The following is a 12,975-nucleotide window of genomic DNA, read 5'->3' as shown; positions in this document are numbered from 1 at the left end:
CAAAGGGAGCTGTCAGCAGCGGATTTTGATGATTCGCCTGCCCAAGTGCATTAAGGGTTAGGGTCTTTCGTCAGACAACCACAAATAACCTCATTGATAGTATGCCGAGGTGTGTAAGTTCGTATTTTTGTGTATGGATCGCTGCTTTGAAAATTCCATTTCCACTTTAATTATTTTCATGTCATTAATATGTCAGTCAATCCTGTGATTTCCATAATTCCTCAGCTTCCTTCTTGGTGTTGCAATTCATGTTGAGTGTATAAAAGGGTGTTGACTCAAAAGTTCACTAACATATACCTGTATATTTATTTGTGTCGGAGTGCATACATAACGCATTTTCCTACATTGTGGAAGAAAATTAAATAGATATTCCTTTGAAAGAATTTTTTTTTCATTGTATTAATTCACCGGATGATGAATGCCTCATTACTGGCTTCAGCCCAATCACAAGAATGGAGGTCCGATCCCGTTTTTCACCTCACTGTGGTCAGTATTTATTGCACATGATCACTGCTGCTTGCTTTTATTCAGTGTCCATAGGACTGACTAAGATACCTGAGCTTTGTGCAGCGATCTCTGTCCTGTGCACTTGAGAAGAATAATAGAGCGGAAATGTGAAAACCTGCTACCCCTTTCCATTCTGACTGCAGTGAGGGGGAACAAAGGATAGTGACCCCCTACTCCCAGGATTGGTGGGGGCCATCAACTGGGGTTAGCAATAATCAGACATGCATCACTTATATTTTTCATCGCAGAACCTTTTTGAGAACCTGTTCACACAACATGCTATTCTAATTTGATTAAAAAGGTGAGGTTCAATGAGGATGCATTTTAAATATGTATCTAGGTTTCATATGTTACTATGAAAAAATTGGTTTTAGACTAGGACAAGAGTGTCTCCTGGATTTAAAGAGGTAATCCTATGTCAGTGATGGTATAAGTCTACAATATGCTATCACTTCATGATCGGGTGGGTTTCAAGCTATGAGACCCCTAACATTTCTGATAGTGAAGAGGCTGCAGCACTGGTTCAGAGTTGTATCCTTATCACTGTTTTGCCAGGTGGGTCGCACAATTTGCTGGTCCTATGCTTTGGAATCAAGCCACGCTTAAATTTGCGGCTTGGAAAACTTTAAGGGGCTAAATCGGCCCTGTGACCTTTTCGTACTCTGGATCAATGGAGGTCCTAGAGTTCGGACCCCTACTGATCATTAAGTGAGGACATCCTAATAATATGGAAATATTAATTACTGACATGGGGATACTACTTTCATTTAAAATGGAAATACTTTTTTTTTAATCACATATCTGTCAACCTAAAGTTTTTTTTTTTTTACATTTTTTTTTCCCTTTTCATCCATAAACTTAGATCATGAAACTTATGCCGAGGGTGAAGCACAAGATGGGAATCACTTCCAGTCCGGACACCCTGATGCACATGAAGAAGAGGAGGAAGAAGTAATGATTGCTCATTCCCATGATGAAACTAGTTACCGAGAATATGTGTCCAGAGGATGTGAAAACAAATGTCATTCCCACTTTCATGACACGCTAGGCCAGTCTGACGACCTGATTCATCACCACCATGACTACCACCATATCTTACATCACCACCACCACCAAAACCACCACCCACACAGCCATTCACAGCGGTACTCTCGGGAGGAGCTGAAGGATGCAGGAATTGCCACTTTGGCTTGGATGGTGATCATGGGTGATGGACTGCATAACTTCAGTGATGGCCTAGCAATTGGTAAGTTCAGTAGAAAATCTCAGTACTTATTTATTTTTTTTTTATAATCTTTCAGGTTATTTTGAGACTAAGGTGTCTTACTTTGAAAAAATGCATAATTTTCCTCTATTATATTTAGAAAAAAAAATGTATGTATATAATGTGTGACATTGTTAATCCAAGACATTTTAATCCCAGAACTAATGTTCAATTTAGAAATTGGGATATATTGGCTGCTACATCAGAGTATTACTAGTCCAAATGAGTATAAGGAATGGGTACACTGGCAATGTAATATTCTTCCTTTTCCTAATCCTTGGCTGCAATTCAGCTGAGATTAACTGAATAGTTCAATTTCTCCAGCAACCAAGCTGTGAAAATAATATGCCTGGAATGAAAAGGGGTTTCAGTTTTTGCTTCTGCCCATTAGTGGTGTTTAATATTTTGGTGTCCTGACTTAGTAAATGCACTTTATAACCTAAAGTTATTACTTTGTATATGATGAAGCTTGCATTTTATTTTCCGTTACTACACAATTGTAACATGTGTCTTCATACCATAGGTGCAGCGTTCACTGAAGGGCTGTCCAGCGGATTGAGCACGGCTGTTGCTGTTTTTTGCCATGAATTACCTCATGAGTTAGGTAAAACTAAAATAAAACTTTAATACAATTCACATTTTCATGCCTTGAAGTCAAGCCACAGAGTGTGTGTTAAAAAAAAAAAAAGGCAGGGGCTTTAGGAGACGCTGCTGGTGTCATACTGTTGCCTTAAAAACCCGACTGCCTTATTTACTGGCTTTGTCCCTCGTCATTTTTAATGGGATTGTATGATCGACAACATATTACTATATAATTATTATTGTACTGCTGAAAGATGATGCATAATAACTTCGAATGGTACAAATCGATTCGAAGGACCCGTGTATCGAAAATCTGTGCCGTACAATTGCCTTCTATCCAGCTTCTCTTTTGATTAGCTGGCTGATGCAATGTCATCGTTGCGTCTTGACGCACATGTGACATCATGCCAATACGTATAAACTGAAAAACAACTGACCGACACATCCAAAACAAGAAATGGGTGTGTACAGGTGCTTACTAGGATCAGCTACCGCCATATACAACGAACAAATAAAGCAGCACTCTGCAACACTAAGTATGCGTATATGAAATTTGAGTAGCATTACTGCTGTAGAAAATAGAATTAACCAGGTACACATGAATAGGACAATTTATGCGCTAAGATTTCTCAGTTATTTCTATTTTCTAGAGCAGTAATGCTATTCAAATTTCATATATTTCATGGTCACATACTTCTCGTTGCAGTGTGCTACTTTATTTGTTAATCGTGCCATTACAGCTAATCAAGAGAAGAACCACTGATGCTGGCAGGTGGTACTCTGCTGTGCTCCAAGCCAAAGATTGACATTGCTGCTGGACCTGGTACATTGCTGTGAACCCGGACCATCTGTGATGATAACGCTAATCAATATACACACAGATAAAGCTCTGTATGTATCTCTCCTGCCCTCCTTTCTCTGGGCAGACTGTTATACAGCAGGTAGAGCTGATCTAATTGATATACATTTTTTGTGGGAGTTTTATTAAAACTTGCATTTTATTAAGGTCCAATCATTTATACCCTCCCACCTGCTTGGTTTTCCCCCCATCTCCACCCTCCTCTACCTCTATGAAGCCAGATCTATCAAAGAGGTAGGGTGAAGATTGAGGAAAAACAAGCCTGTGGGAAGGTGCAGTTAAATGTTTGGCCCCGCCATGATGGGCTGAACTCCTTTTGGTTGGTTTGAACAGTCATATTGTCCCTTTTAAGTCGTCACCCTGAATAAAGGTTCGGGATGCTGTTGCGCGTGTGCACTCTAACAACTACGGCAGTTTTTTGTGGAGGGGGCTCTGTCCTTTTTGACACCATCTTTTTACACCTCAAAAATTTGACCACTCAGTCCAACTTTTCTTGAATTTGTGAAATAATAACGCTGTATCTCTACATAACTTTGGTAGATACAGTGCTGGCCAAAAGTATTGGCACCCCTGCAATTCTGTCAGATAATACTCAGTTTCTTCCTGAAAATGATTGCAATCACAAATTCTTTGGTATTATTATCTTCATTTAATTTGTCTTCAATGAAAAAACACAAAAAGAATAGTCCTAAAGCCAAATTGGATACAATTCCACACCAAACCTAAAAAAGGGGGTGGACAAAAGTATTGGCACCCTTTGAAAAATCATGTGATGCTTCTCTAATTCGTGTAATTAACAGCACCTGTAACTTACCTGTGGCACCTAACAGGTGTTGGCAATAACTAAATCACACTTGCAGCCAGTTAACATGGATTAAAGTTGACAGCAACCTCTGTCCTGTGTCCTTGTGTGTACCACATTGAGCATGGAGAAAAGAAAGAAGACCAAAGAACTGTATGAGGACTTGAGAAACCAAATTGTGAGGAAGCATGAGCAATCTCAAGACTACAAGTCCATCTCCAAAGACCTGAATGTTCCTGTGTCTTCCGTACGCAGTGTCATCAAGAAGTTTAAAGCCCATGGCACTGTGGCTAACCTCGCTAGATGTGGACGGAAAATAAAAATTGACGAGAGATTTCAACGCAAGATTGTGCGGATGGTGGATAAAGAACCTCGACTAACATCCAGACAAGTTCAAGCTGCCCTGCAGTCTGAGGGTACAACAGTGTCAACCCGTACTATCCGTCGACGTCTGAATGAAAATGGACTGTATGGTAAGATACCAAGGAAGACCCCACTTCTTACCCCGAGACCTAAAAAAGCCAGGCTGGAGTTTGCCAAAACTTACCTGAGAAAGCCTAAAACGTTTTGGAAGAATGTTCTCTGGTCAGATGAGACAAAAGTAGAGCTTTTTGGGAAAAAGCATCAACATAGAGTGTACAGGAAAAAAAAAGAGGCATTCAAAGAAAAGAACACGGTCCCTACAGTCAAACGTGGCGGAGGTTCCCTGATGTTTTGGGGTTGCTTTGCTGCCTCTGGCACTGGACTGCTTGACCGTGTGCATGGCATTATGAAGTCTGAAGACTACCAACAAATTTTGCAGCATAATGTAGGGCCCAGTGTGAGAAAGCTGGGTCTCCCTCAGAGGTCATGGGTCTTCCAGCAGGACAATGACCCAAAACACACTTCCAAAAGCACTATAAAATGGTTTGAGAGAAAGCACTGGAGACTTCTAAGGTGGCCAGCAATGAGTCCAGACCTGAATCCCATAGAACACCTGTGGAGAGATCTCAAAATGGCAGTTTGGAGAAGGCACCCTTCAGATATCAGGGACCTGCAGCAGTTTACCAAAGAAGAATGGTCTACAATTCCAGCAGAGCATTGTAAGAAACTCATTGATGGTTACCGGAAGCGGTTGTTCGCAGTTATTTTGGCTAAAGGTTGTGCAACCAAGTATTAGGCTGAGGGTGCCAATACTTTTGTCTGGCCCTTTTTTGGAGTTTTGTGTGAAATGATCAATGATTTGATTTTTGCTTCATTCTCTTTTGTGTTTTTTCCTTGCAAGCAAATTAAATGAAGAGAATAATACCAAAGAATTTGTGATTGCAATCATTTTCAGGGAGAAACTGAGTATTATCTGACCGAATTGCAGGGGTGCCAATACTTTTGGCCAGCACTGTATGTCTTCTGGAAGGTTAATTGTAACTTTAACAGCTGCATTTTAATGAGTACCCACCTTTGCCACAGACACGCATACCAATTTAAAGAAATGTTTATCAACTTAAAGGGGAACTCCCGGGAGATTAAAAAGTGTTTACATGTAAATGGTTAAATGAAATAAAAATGCTAACAATCATTGTGCGGATTCCAGTCTTAATTGTATCCAAATACTGTGACACTGGTTTTGCTCTTTTGTTCTCCCTCTCCTTTCGGAGATCTTATGTCACTGATCGGGGTGTGCCCTTCACCTGGCTGCTAGTAACAGCCAACTTCCGATAACCTCTTATTCCATGCAGCCAGAGATGGGTGTTCCCAGCCCCTGCAAAACTACAGGTTCTGTCTGGCTTTGCTCGGTCTCCAATCCTCCCCTCCCCTTTCCACTCATGATCTATACCTGCTAATTCACAGCGGCTTCAGATTCACACGTGTCTCTCCAGCCTGACGCAAGCATCCTAATCTCCGCTGCAGCATCTTTCAGATCGTGTATCTGTGTAAGTTGGGATCCGGCTGTCAGTGACAGCCGGAGCGCCCATTGAGAAGGAATCGAGTGTTTCTTGCTGTCTTTGCCTTCTCTATCACTGTATACTCTGTGTATTCAGTAATAGGAAGCAATTACTGCTCTTCCTCCTTCATACACAGTGGTCATGTAATCACTGTGTATAATCACTGTGTATAGGGAGAGAGCAGGAGCTGCTGGGATATAAGAGACCCAGACTGCTATGCTATGCCGCCAGGAGGCTGCATTTCCTCTGTAACTGGGGATAGTATACCGGCCCCAGTTACATGGGAAATGAGATGAAAAATAACAATACTTTTAAATATTGAAATATTCGGTGAAAAATGCAGAAGTGGTGACGTGTTTCTATTATGCTTTTCCCCTGATTGTTCCTCTCCTGGTTTTGGCTTACAAATACTGATGTCATTTACTGACCAAATACTGAACGTGTGAACGTGGCCTTAGAGATCCATTAACAGATCCAGCTCCGTCATTGGTCATTATCTCTGTTTGGGGGAAGAAGTCCTTCTTTCTGGACTCCTAAGCCCAAAACAAGCCATTGGTTCATGTGCTGAAATTAAAAGTTCTCCTGAATCTCTTTCCACACCAGTATCTCCTATCCACCTGCTCTACAGCATGTCTGCCTCCTCCAGATCGGGCTGCTTTTTCAGTGAGAGAGGTCTCCTGTAAGAGGAAGTGTATTTTTAAGCAGAATTTCTTTTTTCTTACAATAGGGCTAGATAAAGTTACTGTTACATGATCTTGAGCCTTGCTTATCGTTCATAGATTTATAGAGCAGTATAACCAATTCAAACTTTCCCAATAAGACTCCTGCTTGTTGAACTCTGTAATGTATAATTATGTTTCAATTTCACGACTGGTTTTTCTGGTGTTGGGAAAATGTTAGGAATTCAGATTTAAGATTATTTTATCAATTGACTTTTTGTTGGCTCAAATAGTTACTTTTTTCCCTTCTCCTAGGTGATTTTGCAATCCTGTTGAAAGCTGGTATGACTGTGAGGCAGGCATTGTTGTACAACGCGCTGTCTGCCATGTTTGCCTACCTGGGCATGATCACTGGCATTCTTATAGGCCACTATGCTGGAGATGTTTCAGTGTGGATCTTTGCTCTTACTGCGGGGTTATTCATGTATGTCGCTTTTGTTGACATGGTGAGTAGCAATGAGAATGAAATAAAGACTGTCTTGGTGTCTCCATTTATGTTGCATCCAGTGTCTGACTGGGTTGGCAAAGGCCTGCCAGTAATAATGCTTCTTGGGGCCCACTGTTCAGCTAGATGCAAAAAGAACCTGAACCTAGTAAATAAATTAACTTTTGCTTCTATGTTATATTAATTTGGCTAGCTTGTTTAATGAATGATTAAATTATACCTTTTTCTGCAAATTGTGAATGAAGTGTAATAGCAGTGCTCATTAGCACCCCTTCACAGGGGCCTACCGGAGGATTCTGTGGGCCAGTCCAAGCCTGGTTGCATCTGACAAGACCAAGCATACATGGGCTCTAAGTGAGATATTGTTATTTTAAAAAATGAATGATTTCCACCCCAGTCAGTATACGGAGTTCTGCAGTGACATCACTTGTGCACTATGTACAGTTCTTTCTGACAAACTGCATCTGACTGTCTCTTGTCTCATCCAGCTTCTCTCAATTCTCTTCTATTGAGAGTAGTCAGGTGAAACTATTTGTCAAGTGACCTCATATATACAAATCGCACACAGGCGGTCATGTGACTGCCTGCCTACACAGAGAATACATTTAGCCTTCATCCATTTTCCACATAAACTGATAAGATGTTTTTCTTTCTCTTTTTTTAGGTACCAGAGATGTTGCACAATGATGCAAGTGATCATGGCTGCAGTCGCTGGGGGTATTTTCTGTTACAGAATGCAGGAATCATTTTAGGATTTCTAATTATGTTGGCTATTTCTTTGCTAGAACATAAGAATGCCTTTGCCGTGAACCTATAACGTTAGGTTACCTATGTCCTAGTGTCCTCATGCTGTAGACTAACTTATGGATTGCAGTTTATTTAATGTTACTTTCTTTTTTTGCAGCCAGCGTGTATGTTTTTTACTAATTGTACGAAATCAACAGCACTTAGTGATGTCAGCAGTGGTGCAGTAAGACTTTAAGGAGCTGCCTTAAAACAAAGGACACTTGTGCCAAACTTTATTTTTTTTTCCCTATATTTTAATGTATATAATTTCTCTGGTAGTTCTTATTTATAGAGGTTAGTGTTTTTTTCGTTTCCTTTTCAAAAGGCAGATGCTGAAGCCAAATAACTTGTTTTTTTTTGTAGACATTGACAAAACCCCCACAATCCTCGTCTGCATAATATCCTGCAAAGTGCACCCCTACAAATTTTCTTGTAGACACTAAAGACTGCGCATTTCTGCTACTCAAACACATGTTTATGCTAGTGGTTGGTAGTAAAGAAAATCTGTCATTAAGTTTTTACTGCCTAACTAAGAGGAGCATTAAGTAGGGACAAAGACCCTTATTTGAAGGTCATATTCACACATCTGTGTCACAGTACCGATATACCACAATATACTGACTGGCCACAGGTCTTCTAACCTGAACTTGACAGCCTCTTATATGCCTATGAGGCTGTTGTGTTTGGGTAGGAACATTCTCGTCCAGTCATGGACCGCGACACTGAGCTTCTTGCTGTAGTTTTGATAAAACGGTTTATCTGCTGCATCCCTGCTAGTCCTTTCAATGATGAGCCTCTGCTGTAATCTTCGAAATTTATGTTCTCTGGCTATCCTCGCTTGCCACCACGGAGTTAGTTTCTGCCTTCACTGTGCATAGGAAGAAAACTTCCTGTTAATGTTGTGGGTGTGGTTAGACAGAACTCATCACTGAGAGAACTAGCAGAGCTGCAGCAGATAAAAGTGATTTTATTATGACATGGCAAGAAGCCTAGCAGGGGGACGGTGCTGGAATTTTAGTCTCTGCCCCTTACTCTATACTGCCCTCAGATTGGGAAGCATACAACTGTCGACAGATTCCCATTAAAATCTTTGCAGGATATATAATGTGGTTTATTTGAGTTGTTACATGTGTTAATGCAGTATGATGTGACACTATTACTGTGTGGGGTGTTTCCTCCCCCCTCCAAGCGCTGAAGTGGTGCTTCTAATTTAAGGTCATCGACCCCGGTCTTATACTTCTCAGCCTCCGTCTTCAACTTCTATTGGCAAAATCTTGTGACTGCAACTTCTAGCCGGTCGGAAGGTAATGGTCATGTGCTCTCAATGCAAGTCTATGAGAACCAGAACGAGACCAGAACAAGGCTCTCAAAGACTTGCATTGAATGGTGATCTCCAGTTCGCCCAGAAAACACTGGAGTGATCTGGCAGGTCACAAACTGTTGGAGACCGATGGGAGCGGCACGTGAGGACTGTAGATTAGAAGAACCACTCCAGCGCTGCAACAACAAAAAAAAAAACGCTGGAGTGGTGCTTTAACCACATTTGCCAGATATACATTTCATGTGCAGTTATGAATTTTCATTTATGCAAACCAAAGTAAGTAGATATAAGGTCAGCAGTAAAGAATCTAAAGTGACTGTCCACCTATTAAGGGCCTTTTTTCTTTTGTGCACAGTTTGCATTTTTTGTCTTCATGTTGCACTGCTTCAGAATGTCTCAACTGAGATTCAGTCAGTGAGCTCCTTCTGATGGTCTAATGTGAGAGTCTGTAACTTTTCTGTTTTATTCTGTTCCTCTCTCTGCTTATTTATGACCATAGACCTCATCACAGTTGAATGTGCTGGGGAAGAAAAAACAAGCCTGGGAAAGCCAAACCATGCTAAAAAATTTTTTTTTTTTTTTTTTTTTAGAAACCCAATTGAAAACTTTTTTTTAGCCCCAAATACACTTATTTTAAGTAAAAATAAGGAAAAAATGTTCCCAAAGTTGGACAACTGTTTAAAGCACTTATCCATTTAAAACCATGCAGTTGTCAAATATCTGTGGGATTAGCATAGATTCTTTCGTTATGGACACCTTATCAAAAAGGAAGAATGGCAATCTTCCAGTTATGCTGTATCCACACATCTCTGCATCCTGGTCAGAGCACAGACCAGCCGCGGGTTTCATGACCCGACCTTGACGGCCTCATATATAGATATAATCTGTCAAGTTATGGTCAGTAGACCCTTGAACAGTTTGTGCATCACAGTTCATGCTCGGACCATGACTCGTGGATGTATGAATTCACACATGAAGTTTTTGATGGAAAAACACTCTAACACGAAAGAGGAGAATGTTTCATTTCTTCATGTAGTTTTGATATTTTTCTTGGTGTGGTATAGAATTCCCTTATCTATGTTGGTATGTAGGTCCACCTGTTGCTTTAAAAGGGTTGCCCGCTTTCTGGAAAGTGGACCCCAAACGTTGTAAAATGTCTTAAATAACAAACACCACAGATACCCACCCTCCCTAGGTTCAGTGCCGACTCTCCACCGCTGCAGCCAAGACTCTGAGACTTAAGCAGCGGTGGAGAGTCTTCACTGACCTCGCATTGCCAGCTCATCACAGCGGCTATTTCACGATAGATGGCACGAGCCGCTGAGCTCAGTGATGCATGCAGTCGATAGGACAAGACCGGAGCAGTGGCGAATAGCTGTCGCTGGACCCTAAAGGGGAGTACCTGCTGTGTTTTTAGGTATTTTACAGCATTTGAGGTCCACTTTTCTGATGGTAGACAACCCCTTTAATTATTGGTTGCCTGTCTGTTACTGTACAGTTCTGATTCTCCAGGACACTCCATATAGTCTGAAGTGTTATTAGAAGTGAGATTTACCATCGTATAAAGTATAGGACTGATGGACGAACAAGCCAACGACTATGCAGGGTTAGAAATAAAAAATATTACAACCGTTACCATAAGTGACCTGCATACAGCAGCACACATCTGTTTCCTGCGCCTTCAGAGAGTATCAAATGGAAGAAGGGTTTACTGAGTGCATATTTTCTTTCAATTAACACAACATATCTGTTAATATTGATGCTGTTAACCATTTGCATTCTGGACCAGGTGATGAACACCTCACATTTACAAAAATGTCATGCATATTCTATAAATGTGGATGTTATTATTTCTCTGTTACACATGAGTATGTGTTGTCAATATCTTGTAGTTACATGTGCTGTTACAGGCCTAAAGAGCTGTGTAGAATTCACTTTTGGTGTAAATATTCCTGAATATTCCATTGTATGTTTAAAATTTTCCCAGAAACTGTTCCTCTCATGGGCGGCTTCTGGTTTTGCAGGTCAGTCTTATTCACTTGAACAGGAATAAGCTTTAAAGGGAATCTGTGATCAGGTTTTTGTGAACTAATTTGAGAATAGCATAATGAATAGAGACTAAGACTCTCGATTCCAGCAATGTGTCACTTACTGGGCTGGTTACTTTGTTTTTCAGCATGATGTTATCAAAACTAGTGATTTTTATCACTATTGGATTAGTAAACTTGCAGCAATGTAGTACTTCATATTCATGAGCTCTGTATAACCCTGTCCCCACCACTGATTAGCAGCTTTCTGCCTATGCACAGTGTAGACAGAAAGCAACCAATCACTGGGGTATGTGGTGTTATACAGAGCTCTGTATCAGAGAACTGGTAGATCTTCAGCAGATACAACAGTGATTACTAACAAGCGGCCCAGTAAGTGATACAATGTTGGGATCAGGGTCTCTGTCCCTACATTATGCAGCTCTCAGATGAGGTAGCAAAAATATAGTGACAGAGTCCCTTTAACATCAGAAATACTGTTGCATTCAGAAACCAAAATCTTTCTAGGTTTGATTTGTAATGTTTGACAGTAAAGTTTGCTAGCTCCCTTCGTTGCCTCTATGTATTGATACTTTGCTCCATTGTGGTCCATATTCTGAAGGGGTAGTACAGAAGTGAGTTGGTCCCATTGAATAATCAACAGCCCATGGCAGAAATGGCACAGTTTGTGGAAGAAAAGGCAAAATTCCCCTACACACTCCCCAGCTTTAGTAAACTAAGGAGGTATATTGCAGAACAAGCATCTACACCTCCAACGGATGGTGGACAAATGTTACCTGTAGACAACTGAAAAAAGCCATACAAGACAAATTGAAATCTGGAGGGACACTCTTTTTGCTCTTAGGTGAATAGGAGCCTTTGGATTTTTCAGCGCACACAGCAAACCGAAGACTACAAACAGTGTGAATTCAGCCTAATTCCTACAAAAAGATCATCATTGGATGCCCTCAACAAATGTAAAAGTCTTTTATTGTGTGTCGTTGGCTTGGTTTTTCTGCGCTTAACAAATGAGAGGATTTGACATCACTTAACCAAGTTTTGATTGTTTACATTAGCTGCTGCTCATTACTGTACGAGGTCACGTATGTCATGTATGTATGCATGTTTTATGTGTAACATGCAATTTTCTATTTTTATTTTTCATACAAAATCCCAGAATTTGTAGATCATTAAAAAAATTCAACATAACTTGCTTTATGTATAGTCTTTTTAATGTTTGTTCCTCTGAGAGCAGATAACTATAAATCTACAGACCAGTTGGCTCTTTTGCTGTTTTAAAGAAGTTATTACAGAGATTAGCTGTGGGCTGGCTCGGACTGACCCACCAAGGAGCTGATGGATTCCCAGGTGGGCCCCTGAGCCAGGAATCTAATTCTCCTCTTGAACAGTACAGTACAGTACACTTGCAGCACTATACTGAGGGGTAGCTCAGTCAGCTGTAGGGGGAAGGGAACTGGACAATAGCCTCGGACCCACCAGCCTTAATTCCTTCTCCCCCGAGCCTATTTTCACTTTCCTGACCCAAATTTTACACTGAATTATATCCCAGTGATTGAGATTTTTTTTTTTATAGTAATACACTGTACTTTGTTAGTGGTAAATTTAGGTCCATTTATTTGGGGTTATATTTGTAAAAATATTGGAATTTTGGCGAAAATTTTGCAAATTTCAAACTTAATTTTTAGGTCTTTTTATACCAGATACCGTATTTTTCGGCGTA

General features: G+C 40.6%; 1 protein-coding gene across 2 annotated transcripts in view; it reads left to right on the top strand.

Moving 5' to 3' along the window:
• The window catches only part of SLC39A6 (solute carrier family 39 member 6), a 32,117-nt gene extending 19,676 nt beyond the window's left edge, over window positions 1-12,441 (top strand). For both annotated transcript variants that reach the window (XM_073678603.1, XM_073678602.1), the window contains 4 exons: window positions 1,370-1,753; window positions 2,295-2,375; window positions 6,911-7,101; window positions 7,765-12,441. In XM_073678603.1, coding sequence (XP_073534704.1) covers window positions 1,370-1,753; window positions 2,295-2,375; window positions 6,911-7,101; window positions 7,765-7,917 — 809 coding nt within the window. In that variant the 3' untranslated portion in view covers window positions 7,918-12,441. The remainder of the gene's footprint in view (window positions 1-1,369; window positions 1,754-2,294; window positions 2,376-6,910; window positions 7,102-7,764) is intronic.
• Window positions 12,442-12,975: the final 534 nt, after the last annotated feature.

The sequence above is a fragment of the Phyllobates terribilis genome, unplaced genomic scaffold (genome assembly GCF_046119375.1).
Source record: "Phyllobates terribilis strain yellow unplaced genomic scaffold, ASM4611937v1 Scaffold_4__5_contigs__length_816908805, whole genome shotgun sequence".
NCBI classification, from domain to species: Eukaryota; Metazoa; Chordata; class Amphibia; order Anura; family Dendrobatidae; genus Phyllobates; species Phyllobates terribilis.
Note: the sequence above shows the minus strand (reverse complement) of the source record. Positions and strands in the feature narration are given on the sequence as shown.